The sequence below is a fragment of the Montipora foliosa genome, chromosome 13, assembly GCF_036669935.1.
Source record: "Montipora foliosa isolate CH-2021 chromosome 13, ASM3666993v2, whole genome shotgun sequence".
Classification (NCBI taxonomy): Eukaryota; Metazoa; Cnidaria; class Anthozoa; order Scleractinia; family Acroporidae; genus Montipora; species Montipora foliosa.
The window spans coordinates 38,248,478-38,260,977 of NC_090881.1; the positions used below are offsets into that span (position 1 = coordinate 38,248,478).

At 41.3% G+C, this 12,500-nt stretch overlaps 1 protein-coding gene across 5 annotated transcripts in view; it reads right to left on the minus strand.

Annotated features, from left to right (window-relative positions):
• LOC137983205 (tyrosine kinase receptor Cad96Ca-like) overlaps nt 1-12,500 on the minus strand; it is a 36,005-nt gene that overhangs the window by 5,684 nt on the left and 17,821 nt on the right. The window contains exons 8-17 of one of the 5 annotated variants that reach the window (XM_068830393.1): nt 9,450-9,569; nt 8,384-8,414; nt 5,581-5,612; nt 5,283-5,301; nt 4,551-4,593; nt 3,499-3,829; nt 3,123-3,233; nt 1,542-1,732; nt 186-308; nt 1-11 (exon numbers count right to left, since the gene is read on the minus strand). The exon at nt 1-11 is cut by the window's left edge and continues 60 nt beyond it. In XM_068830393.1, the coding sequence (XP_068686494.1) occupies nt 1-11; nt 186-308; nt 1,542-1,732; nt 3,123-3,233; nt 3,499-3,829; nt 4,551-4,593; nt 5,283-5,301; nt 5,581-5,612; nt 8,384-8,414; nt 9,450-9,569 (1,012 nt within the window). Of the gene's footprint in view, nt 12-185; nt 309-1,541; nt 1,733-3,122; nt 3,234-3,498; nt 3,830-4,550; nt 4,594-5,282; nt 5,302-5,507; nt 5,613-8,383; nt 8,418-9,449; nt 9,570-12,500 lie in introns of all 5 variants that reach the window. The other 4 variants (XM_068830392.1, XM_068830391.1, XM_068830395.1 and 1 more) reach the window with 4 other exon arrangements.

Sequence of the window (12,500 nt, forward strand, 5' to 3'; positions counted from 1 at the left end):
GGCAACCGACCCTGGTAGATGAAGATAACAAGCAAAATGGATTATACGTAACGGTTTTATAGTTACGACTTGCAACAAAAACCACGTCATTTGACTTTTTTTCTCCGTTAAAGTTGAACACGTGTCAAGTTGTAAGCTCGAGCTTTCTATACTTTTTTATGTTCTAGTTTGAAACGTTTTGTTACCCTTGTCTTCCTTTCATAAATGTTTTCCTGTTGCACATCTCTAGCCATTCCAAAGTCTGTTACTTTGCATGTTTCTGTTTCTCCAACCAGCACATTACGAGCAGCAAGATCTCGGTGTATGATCTGAAGTGAAGCATTTTTCACATTATTGGTTAGTTGCAATAAATTTGATAGTGAAAAAAACACTGAGTGGTTGCGGGCATAGCAGTTTCATTGACGACATTAATGACACTTACAACGACACTAGCAATGACATGAAGTATCAGTGTTACTGGAGATGTGGCAGTGGCGATTCAAGTGAGCATAGGAATGACGGGCACATGCAAGTGTGACTACAGCAGCAACGATAATAGAATTTACAATAGCATCGCCAATTTAGCAATAGAGGACGTTTTCCGTGTTTACATAGCCTCATCTAAACACGAGAGGGAGTTGGGAGAATTCGAGACAATTATGCAAACCCGAGACGCAGTCTCGGGTTTGCATAACTGTCGAGAATTCCCAACTTACCCGAGTGTTTAGATGAGGCTATGGAAACACGGAAAACGTCCTCTATTGCTTTTATAAAATATTTCTCAAAGATAATTCGACAAATTTAGGAAAATGCTGTTTTTTTACGTCTTGATTGGAACAGATTTTCTTGATACGTGCACATATTTCCTACCAGCCAATCAAAACGCGCGTCTGACTACATAACCAATCACAATTCGTGTGATGTCACAGCCGTGTTTCCATACTCTCATCTAAACACAGCTATTGGCCAATGAGAGTGCGGGTGCTATCCTAATTACTTTATAATATGCAATGGCAACAACCTCATGGTTGATAACAGATGCGAATATTGCTATTACTCAGGCTTATACTAATGACTCCATAAACAAGACTAATATCATATCATAGATATCATATCATATCTTTCTTTACCCTTTCATTTTTAGAGCATCTTGGTGCATCTAGTATCGCCACGCATTACCCTCCCAACCAAGATATACCACAGACGACAGACCACAACACCTACTCTTTCCAAATAGTGTGTGTGTGTTCTTTTACGTCCCACTGGGTTATAACCATTGAAGGGTTGTGAGACAGGGCTTACGGTTTATCGTCCTAATCTGATATTAATAGAGAGTTTGACCTTTTTCAGGAGTCATTACAAAGGCAGCACTTTCTCCTCAGTTAATTAAAGACCCTGAGTGTTGGTATGGCCAGAGGTTTGATCCTGCAACCTTCCGCACGGTAGTTTCAAGCAAAACCAGCTGAGCCAACGGGTCGGCTGCATACTAATTAAGAGCTATATATAAACTGCTAATTGTGTTTGCTGTATTAACTGGTGTATGACATTACAGTCATACTTGCCTTTCTTAACGATAAGTAGCTCATTCCGTCAGCGATTTGCCAAGCAAATTTCATCAGCTGTTGCGACGTAAGACTGGTTTGGGGTTTGATATCTGGGTCTTTGTAGTAAGTGTCATTCAATCCGCGGCTCTTTCTCAGGTAACCCAACAGATCACCATAAGGGACATACTCGATCAGCACCAATAGGGGGTCTACGAGAAATATTATGACATTTATTCAACAGCCACTAGCTCTATCGGTCCTTTTGTTTGTCCACATGAACAGTCCCCTCGTCTCCTCTGCTCTATCTTTGACTAGGTGTGTGATTCCGTCATGTTATGTTGCCTACCAGTGCTTTAAATTTAGGAAGATTTGACAAGTTTCACTGAATAAACCAGAATAAAATTCAACTATTTCTATGTCATTATTTGAGTCTTCATTCGGAATGGTAAAATGCAGCAATTGACTACGGTCAGTTTAGTGTCTTCGTGATGCTAAGGGTTAGCTTTGCTTATAAAAAGAAATGACAAATCTGTTTTTAGGTCAACCGCAACATTCCGTAATATATTCGCACTTTATCCAACTAACTTCCCAAGCCATTGTTTACCGCAGCGTTTCATTGACCTGGTTTTATCTGCCTTGTGAAAGCTCCTACTCCTACTCAAGATGACGATGGATTTCCTTTAAAAGCCGCATACAGGTAATTTAACAAACGTCTTTGACAACGGAAGCATGGACACGTAGTGACATAAAATTTCAAATATTCATTAATAATTATTGATCAAAACAGCCTATGAAACCACCGAAAGATTGTGGCACGCACCTGAACGTTAACAAACTGATAAAGCATTCTTCATTTGAATTTTTTACATAAAGCATAATAATAAAGCTTAGCTTCTTTTTCTAGTATGCTACTGTTCTCCACCCACCATTTAAATTTGAACCTTTCTTCCGACACACTTTCTGTGGAGTGCTCTTGAAGCCGCTCAGTAACTCAGATGTCGTGTTTTTTTTGGGTCTAAGATGAACTACTCGGCCTCGCCTCGTGGTTTAAAACCCGATAAAACACTTCTGCTCGGTTTTGAAACAGAACTGTAGACTAAACACTTCACACATAGGCAAGTCGTAAATGGGCTTCTCGTTATGATTGTAACTATTATGCAATATTCTATTTTATTATATGGCTTGTGTTTGTAGCCAATATAACGCGCGCTCTGATTGGCTAATTGTGACTGAATTGTAGGGCATTATTCTCCCGTAATGCCCACGGGCCGATTACGGGTTTGCAAAAACAAAGCAAAAGGTAATTAAAAAGCCATATAATAAACTACTTACTAACCTCACTTGCTCGGGACCGTACCGGGGAATATTGGCCATCGGTCGTTTTTGTATGGACCTCGCTGCGGCTCGGTCCGTACTGCCACGACCTCGAGCCAATATTCCCCAGAACGGCGCTCGCGCTCGGTTAGTACGAAGTTAGTAATGCTGAGACGAGATTAAGGTGGGAACTGTTTTGGAGTTTTGAACAAGTGAGCATTCATAGAGAAAAGCTTTTTTTTTCTATAGCAGCAGCATCATAGTATAATCCATAGATGCATTTACCAGTTTCAGTGACGCATCCCAATAGTTTGATAACATGTGGATGAGGCTTGAGGGTCTTCATCAGCTCAAGTTCGGATTTCAAGTCTCTCTTGTCTGACTCAGGAGCCTTAGCTAAATCAAATAAGCATTAAAAACAAAGGTAAATTCGCATTAATTGTACTACGTGTTCCTGTTATCAGGACTCATTTTTGTCTTCGTGCGTTCGAGGTCAAATTCAAGTAAATTATTGCCAAACACAAAGGTGTAAGAAATAACAGAAAATCTCTCTCAAAGTACGCCGTAGCCATATTCACGGATTACACGTGTTTGTTCTCTACATAACGAAGGACTGACCGTTTGTTGCTAAAGCAAAGCTATTAAGAAAAAAGACTTTTACCTTTCAGCATTTTAACAGCCACAGTTGTTGTGTCAGAATGGAATGGAAGGTTCTTTGCCGTTCCTTTGGCAACCTGGCCAAAAGCACCTTTACCAATGATTTTCTCCACTTTCACGTCTTCTCGTGTTACTTCCCATGACCTTGTTTTTATATCAAGGGGTGCAGCATATTCATCATTCTGAGGGGAGCTATTAGGGCTACTTGGTCTTATTTCATAATGGGAGGTCTCTTGTAAGGGCACGTATGCAGGTTCAATGGGGATTCTTCGCTGTTGATTAGAACTACTTGGTGGATTGTTAGTAGGATTAAGCTCTTCCATCGCATCTTCATTCTGAAAACAAAAGAAGCCCCCGGGTTAAATTGCCTTCGTAACCGTTAGTATACTTGAAGTTCATTTTTCTTCAACACCGTTGGTTAGTGCATGGCTTTTGGAGCGAGACCCCCCGGTTCGATCCTCGGTGACTTTAACGTCAGTTTCGACATTCCTCTGATCCGTGTAGCTTTAACTATCCTTCACCGTCGGCTTCCATTGATACCAGTTTCGTAACTTAAGGAACTAACGGCATTAAATAAAGTGACTTCACCTTTAATTACTTCACAATTACTCTATCATCACACTTAGGCAGTTAATTAAGGAACTCAAACCCACGGCAATGCGATTGCACCGAATTGCTCTACCATATATGGGCGATCAAGCTGGTGAGCCTGACGAGTTGAGTTAACCATACCATTTCCTGCACAAGATGGAAGAATAATTGGGAAATTTCTGAAACACATGTTTTGAACAGTGCTTGCAATGACTTTTGGCGAGAATGATCGCTTAGAGCAATTACAAATGACACTTCACCCGTTACAATCAATAAGTAAAATAGATATAGGAAACGAGTACATTAATTGATTAACCTCAAAAATAGAGGTTTTTCTACGATGTGAAAAAATCAACCCATGCTTTAACTTGCTGGAAATGGCTAAATGTCTTTCAGCAATCGAAAAAAAAACAGTATCATATACAGTCTATTAAATCATTTTGCATTTTCGCTTTCAAAACTCACGTAATAAATTCTTCTATCTTTATCTTCTGCAACCTTGTATGGCCTAACGACACGTCGAAGAGTACGCAAATATTAGTTCTTCAAATTGTTCCTGCATTTCTGAATATTATTTCTTTCTTTTCCTTTTTTAAGTAATTGGCAAGAAAGAAATGAAATATCATTTCGGACAGGCGAGTTCTTCTATGGGTGAACCAAAAAGGATACGGGAGGGAACCAAATAGATGAATTTCAAGTTACGTCATCACTAATTTTTGGGTGGGCGAGAACAAAAGATCTCTTACAAGCTCCTTTTCGTTGTGCGTCACCATTTGAGAATTGGACCATCGCGATCTCGTACCTGCAAAGATTCGTTGCAAACTTCTCGCAGGAGAAGGTCGTTTCGAAAACACCTTTTTTTAAAAAGCAACATTAATTTAAATGTTTCCGATGATGGGAAATGTTCGTCAGTATCTTTTCCGCCACAAGGCAGGTGACACTATACGCCTGCCCCTCCCCTGCCATTTTTTCCTTAACAAAGAAAACAGCCTTCCACGATTTGTCAAGTCTTGTTTCTTTTCCGGCACAATAAACATCTATACTATTTTAACGATTTGCGCCCTTGGTTCAACACAGTGACTGATACAGTACTAAGCATTTACAGGACACTGCAACTTTCCCCATAACGTTGAACAAGACCTCTTATATTTATGTTCAATGGAAAAAAAAAAGGAAGAAAAATATCATAATACCTACCTTTTCTTTCTAGCAACGCCTGACAAAAGAAGATCAGATTTCCAATAAGTACAAAAAGGAAAGAAAGGAAAGGAACTTCATTTGAGTGTCTAGTCGTGAAGCGCCGGAGCACTAATTGGGGACACTAAAAACTGAAATTAACAATAAAAGCAAATCAAGTCAAATGTTGGTTTTTGAAGAAAAGAATGGAGAACAAAATCCTGGAAGATACATCAAATTATTAACCTAGCTTTCTGTGTTGCCAGACTATGACCAGTATTAGAGCAACGATGATTGCTACAAGAACTCCAATAATTACCAATTGAGTGCTGTCGCATGTGCATTGGAATTCTGTGAAGATAAATATCGAATACCATAATTAGTCCACAAAGTAGGAACAAAAAAACACTACATTACTAAGCAGAGTTCCCAAACTTGGATAAAAGTGTTTCATGGAATGGCAAAAGAGAGGGGTTTATAACACCCATTAGCCGAAGAATGTGCAATAATAAATCGCAAGAACTCGAACGACATGGATTAATTGATAGTCTAGATGTTTTGAAGGTTCGGCCAAAGGCACGCCGATTTCTGAATTGCAATCAGGGTCACTAAGACGATTCACAGGGTCATTTCAACATCTTGTCAATAAAACGTCCAAAAAAGCACCGCCTGACCAGCCATTCACATCGACAAGACAATCAACCTGTTTAGTGGCACTTCTTATCCATGCCAACGACTGCTTGTTGACGCAATTGGTTATTCACTGATGAGACTACACGTCAAGTTCCTAGTAATAAAATATGCACGAATCTTATTTTCTTTTTTCCTTTCAAAGCTGATCAGGGTTTGCGACAATTTTGTAAAGTAGCAGACATATTTTTGAAAGCACCGGACGTAAAATTTGTTGCCATCGCAAGGCGCCTTGTGAGCGCCGTATAGGCGCAAGCTATCTAGGGGTACCATTTTTTTTTTAACACTCAGGAACGCTGTTTCCAGTGTTTTAGGAACCTAAGAATCAGTTTCCCAGGCAAGGCTGGAGTTCACTTTCAACGATAAAAGTCAACGGTAAAAGACGACGTTTCGACCATACTTCGGTCATTATCAAGTGAATTGTAAAACTGAAACAGTGAATATATAATTATATGCATGCATATAAGAAGTATAAAAAGCTTTGTAGGTGTAAACGGACAATAAAAACATACAAAACAAAACAAACCCCTTAAATATATTGGCATCAAAGTACCGGAAATGGAATGGACAACGACCTGACCTCCAGCCTCAAACGGAAACCCTGAGCCGAAGATAATGTCCAATACGTCTCATGACAGATACTATTTAATGCAATGAATGTATAATTGATGAAATACAACCATCAATTAATGACTGTGAATTCTATTACCTATAGGTTCTGTAAGGCTGTTATAGCCGGGGAGTGAGTTGTGAGGCTGGGCTCTCGCAACCTCTCAAAATGCTCCCAATGGCATGAGACTCTAAGAGCCTCTGTCAGCTAACTCCAACTTCTGGCCTCCGCGTGGTGGAACTGGCACCACCGACAGGCGAAGGGGCGAAGGCGAAGCCACTGGCACCTTAAAACCAGTTGCCCAGGGTAGATGGGGCTCTTGGCCTGTGAAGGCAGCCCATCTATGGGAAGGTCAACCCTGATTTCAAACCTCCGCTGCCTTGCCCTATACCTGATCATAGGAAGGCTTCAGGAGTAAACCTCGAGGAAAAATCCGAAGTGGAGCCCCTAAGGCGGATGGCAGGTGCTCAGCACTTCTTTCGGGAAGCTTCTGCAGTGGAACTAGCCCCAAGTTGTATTGGTTCTTCCTTTCTCTTGGACCCAGCCAGTTACACCGAGAGGGGGACACTGTCGTATGGGCAGCCCAGCATCTCCTTATCTTCCCACCCAGGCATTAGCACAAACTGGAGAGGGCACTCCAGCGGTGTTGCAAGACTCCGGTATAACACGGGATGAGGCAGTTTACTGGTTCTAAGCTCCAACTGATTGGCATAAGAAGGAGTGCCAGGAGTCTCGTCTGATGGTGGGAGAAGCCCTCGCAGCTTCATTGGGTGGCTACCGCCCGCCTTAAGCTGGGCAGCCCCCAGCCAGTAAGGTGCCACCCCATCATTGCTTGCCTGCTCTACTGGGTACAAGCTGTCCCATGCCTGCAAGGAGTTTGGGCTAACGATCAGCCTCAGTAGGACCAACATCCTGGTGCAAGGTGCTGAGTCCCCCGAAGTCATCACCATCGACAACACGGAGCTGGAGGTTGTGGACATCTTCACCTACTTGGGCTCCACCGTGTCAAGCTCGACTTCACTCAATGCTGAGATCAGCCGCAGGATCACCAAAGCAGCTGCTGTCATGGCCAAACTCAACAAGTGAGTGTGGGGCAATGACCTGTTGAGCGAAAGGACGAAGATGTGCATCTACCAAGCTTGTGTCCTGTCAATTCTCCTTTATGGCAGCGAGTTGTGGACGACCTATGCCAGACAAGAGCGGCGACTCAACGGATTCTACCTCCGCTGCCTGCTGCACATCAGGTAGCAGGACAGAGTCACTAACACCGAGGTCCTGACGCGCTGGCTCACTGAGCATGACATCACTGCTCATTCAGCAACGCCTTCGATGGCTTGGCCATGCACATCGCATGGAGCCTGCCGCCTGCCAAGAGAAATCCTTTATGGAGAACTGCGGGAGGGTGTCCACCGTGTGGGTCGACCCCTGCTGCGCTACATGGACGTCATCAAGGGAGACTTGCGATCTGCACAAATCGACACCAGTGCATGGGAGGACATCGCCAAATACTGAGATACATGGTGGCAAAGTGTCAAAGCGGGGGTTTCAAAGGCGGAAGCGAATGCTAGAGTCCAGGCTACATGCAAGAGAGCGGCAAGGAAAGAATGCACAGCCTCTGCGTGCATTTCCACAAGGCATGTCTGCGCCACCTGCAACAGTGACTGCCACTCCAGGATCGGGCTACACAGTCATACAAGATCGTGCCCAATCATACAAGATCGTGCCCAAATCCCCAGTGCTAACCATCGCCTCTTCGAGACAAGGATGCCACTACTACTACTATTGATTATTAAGATTATTGGGAATAATCAAGCAAACTCACCTTCCTTGGCCAGCCTCATTACCATCTGAGACTTCTTCATAAAACAAATGAAAGAAGATATCAATAATGGTCAGAATTAGATTAAAAGCAACAGATCCCCCATCCTCATTTCCTCAAGTTTACCTTTATAAAAGGACTGAATGATTGTGCGTAAAATATTATAATGATAATAATTTTAGTTCAGAATACTGTTTAACTGTGTACTGCATTATATATATCTACGATCTGTCGCATTGAGTGACTGTGTGTACAGTATTATTAAAACACTCCTTACAACTCAACCGTTGGTGGTGGTGATGATGAAGCGTGAACATGAGAAAGATAATATTCGTGTTGTGCGGCAGCCAACAAAGGTGCACCCAAAGGAAAGCAGGGTCCCAGTTACATGTAATAACATAACCTTGTAAATGCATTCATTTACTTTATGCCTTTCTGTGGTAATAAAAAGCTGTAGTTATTTTTAGTTGCCTTTTTTGTAAAAAGTCAAATTTCTTCTTATTCGAAGACCACATGCATTCTTTTACTTTTTTTATTCCTTGAAGTTTCGGATAGTTGGCGTCATATGTGGGTTGAGTTTGTCGGTTCCCTACTCTGCACCGAGAGGTTTTCTGCCGGGTACTTCGGTTTTCCCATCTCCTCAAAAACCAACATTTGATTTGACTTGCGTTGACTTGTTAATTTGAATTTACAGTGTCCCCAATTAGTGCTCCAGCGCTAGAAGATTAGACACTTAAATAAAGTTCCTTCCTTCCCTCAGTCAAGTTCTGCTCAATCATCTACCTTATCATGTAGTTATGGGGTATGCTAGCTACACGAAAGAGAGCCAAAAAAACTCCATGTTTTTTCCTCGTCTTTTTGCTCCCAGATTTTGTCCCTTGTTATGAAACAACATTTCATTACCGAAATACACTTTATCCCAGAGAAGGACGCAAAAATAAAAAAAACGAATGATGAAATACATCGTGGATCATTGATAGTTTCTAAGGGAACTGTTGTACATGTACATGAAACAACGAGATGGAGGAAAACACTACAGGGATACCAAGAGTAAGGTGAATATACTGACCCTTCGTTTCATTTGAGCATTTTTTCTTGCGCACACATGTACACCAAACGATCACTGCAATGATAAGCACCAAGGCAACCGCTGCCGAGACAGCACCAACAATAATCCAGATATTACCACCTTAAAACAAATGAGTTGTAACATGAGGCTTCCATCCAAGTAATAAGGGGTTGTAAATGAACGAAATGATATTTGAAATGAATCATATATTGAACTGCGGATATGAAATAAAATGGAGCTATGATCCTCGCAGTTATGAACACAATTTAGCAATTACTGATAAAGTAAGTAGCCGACGTTTCGGAGTCATCGTGGCACCATTATCAAGGCAAAGTGAATAAATCAATGCGAAGATTTGGTTTCAGTACTTTTAAAAGTGTCTACAAATTAGCATAACAACAAAGGCTCACAAGTTCTTTAGGAGAAACTAGCTTTTGGCACGAATCGAGTCACTTTGCATGTTTAAGGATGGTTTCAGTTTTCGTATAAAAAGCATCCCCTTAATTAGGAAATCAAATTTGTTCGAGCATTTAGCAAGCACGTGACATTGTTCTGAAAGACATGTAGTTACTCTCGAATTCTGTACATTCAAATAATGTTTAAAAATTGACAAAGATTTTTGTTTGTGTTCATCAATGCGTTCGTTCAAATAATGTTTACAAATTGACAAAGATTTTTGTTTGTGTCCATCAATGCATTCATGCAGGTGGCCGCGAGTGTAACCACTAGGCATCGTTGGTTAACAAAGGCTGGCTTGACTTCTCGAACCACAGGCAGACAACCCTAAGGATGAGGGACAGTTGTAACGGCCGATTCAACTAATCGAGGAAAATGTTCCATAAAAACTTCAAATCGCAATGTTTCTTTTCGAAACCTGACTGATTTGATGGGTTTTTGGGACACTTTGATTTCCTCTTCAGATCCCATGCGTCACCACATACAGTATAAATAGACAAGGCGTGCAACTTCCAAGGCCGCTCACGGCCGAGTGCCTCCAGAATTTAGCCGAATTTTACCCACTTCCAAAGGTCGCTCGCCTCCCAACCTTGGGGACCCGGAGGCACTCGGCCGTGAGTGGTCTTGGAAGTTGCACGCCTTGTCTATTTATATTGTTGACGATGCGTGTGATCTGAAGAGGAAATCGAAGCGTCCCAAAAACCCATCAAATCAGTCAGGACAACGCAGAAAATAGTAGGTGAGTGAACTTTTATGGAACATTTTCCTCAAATAGTTGAATCGGCCATTACAACTGTCTCAAAATAACGTGACGTCACACGCTCTCGTATCCTTAGGGTTGTCTACCTGTGCTCAAAATTTCAGATCTTTGTTGAGTCTTATGCTCGTGAACACGAGCTGAATTGAGGCCTATAATTTTTGAGCTGAGGTATGTGAGACGTTTCTTCACGAAATCAAATTAAATCAAATCTTTATTTTAACACAGTAAAAATCCATCAGGTTTTATAGTACAATATAAAATACAACTACATGTACCTAACAATATTTGAATACAATAAATATGTCATCAAAAAGTATCATAAGTACAAACACTACTCATAAAATTACACTAAACTACACCTGTTTTCCATGAATGCCGTGTATCTAACTTAACTAACTAAAATGAAGGTTTAACAATTGCTTTAAACGATTCAGAGATTTCACTTGCCTAGATTGCAGGGTAGACTGTTCCAGAGAGTGGCTCCTCTATTTTTGGGTTTCACTCACGCGATCAACAGCTCAAATCGTCAATTCCTGGACGATTGGATCAGGACACCAACATGGCCGCCATTTCATTGTTTGGGGACACCAACATGGCGGCCGTGACGTCATGTGAAATCCAAGAATAGCTTAAGCTCCTTTTCAGGTAGTCGGTTCTTAGTAAAGATGTAAAGATACATTTAATTAGCAACTTTGGGCCTTATCTTTAAATGGTATGATAACTCGGACGGTAGGTGTAGTCATTTCAGTTGATGGAGTGCGCTGCTGGTCTGATAGCTTGGAATATATGAATTGCTTCACAGCCAAATTGAATACCGCGGACTCAAGTCGATCGCATTCTTGTGAGCCCTTTGTTATTATACTAATTTGTAGAGACTTTTAAAAGTACAGAAACCAAATCCTCGCATTAATTTACTCACTTTGTCTTGAGAATGTGACACCATGACTCTGAAACATCCGCTACTAACCTTATCAGTATTTGCTTGTTCATGGCTCAAAAAGTCACTATTGATCAAAATTTAGCAATTGCGTAGAGAACCCTGAAAAGTTCAGGACTTCAACTAATCTGGGCTAATCGTCCAGAAAGTGGGGGCTATTTGTCCGTGGGGTGAATTTTCTGACGTTCATTTCATATATCATTTTGTTCTGACGGTGAGAGCGTCTCACCGGCCACAAACCTGAAAAAAGTCAGGTCAAGGGTTCAAAACCCGTTGAAGTCCTGGATTGTTCAGCCTTCTCTACGTAATTGATAAATTGTGTTCATAACTGCAAGGATCATAGCTTCACTTGAAGGGGATGTACTACATGTGACGACTGCAAAAAAGCGAATTGATTTCCTGGCTTCTTTTCTCTTAAGTTACATGTATCTGTATCTTTACTGAACAGCATGAAAGTGACTGAATTCCAGAGACAATGGAGATCAAAATAAGATACAAGTGGCAAAAAAAAGCGTCTGGAGGACATCGAGCAAGTGTTTCTACGGGCGTTTTGTTCTCCTTTCCCTTTCATTGCCTTCTTGCATGTCGATCTTGTACACCAAAACAGGCTTATTGCCTATTTTACAAGCTAGAACTTTGTTTGTTTGCACATTTGCCTTTGTCAAGTCCGTTAATTGTCATAACAAAGTACATGTAAGTACGAATTTTATTCACAAGAGTCACTGAAAGGCCATTGACATTTTCATGTTTAGTATGTGGGAGGCATATCATGTACAGTGTATTGTACGATATCTACAATGTATAGCCAAGCAAAACAGGATTTCTGAATTCGCTCTAGCACTACAATGTAAGCTATCGAGGCATCTTGGGGGTGTTCATTTGCAAGTTTGTTACCCCA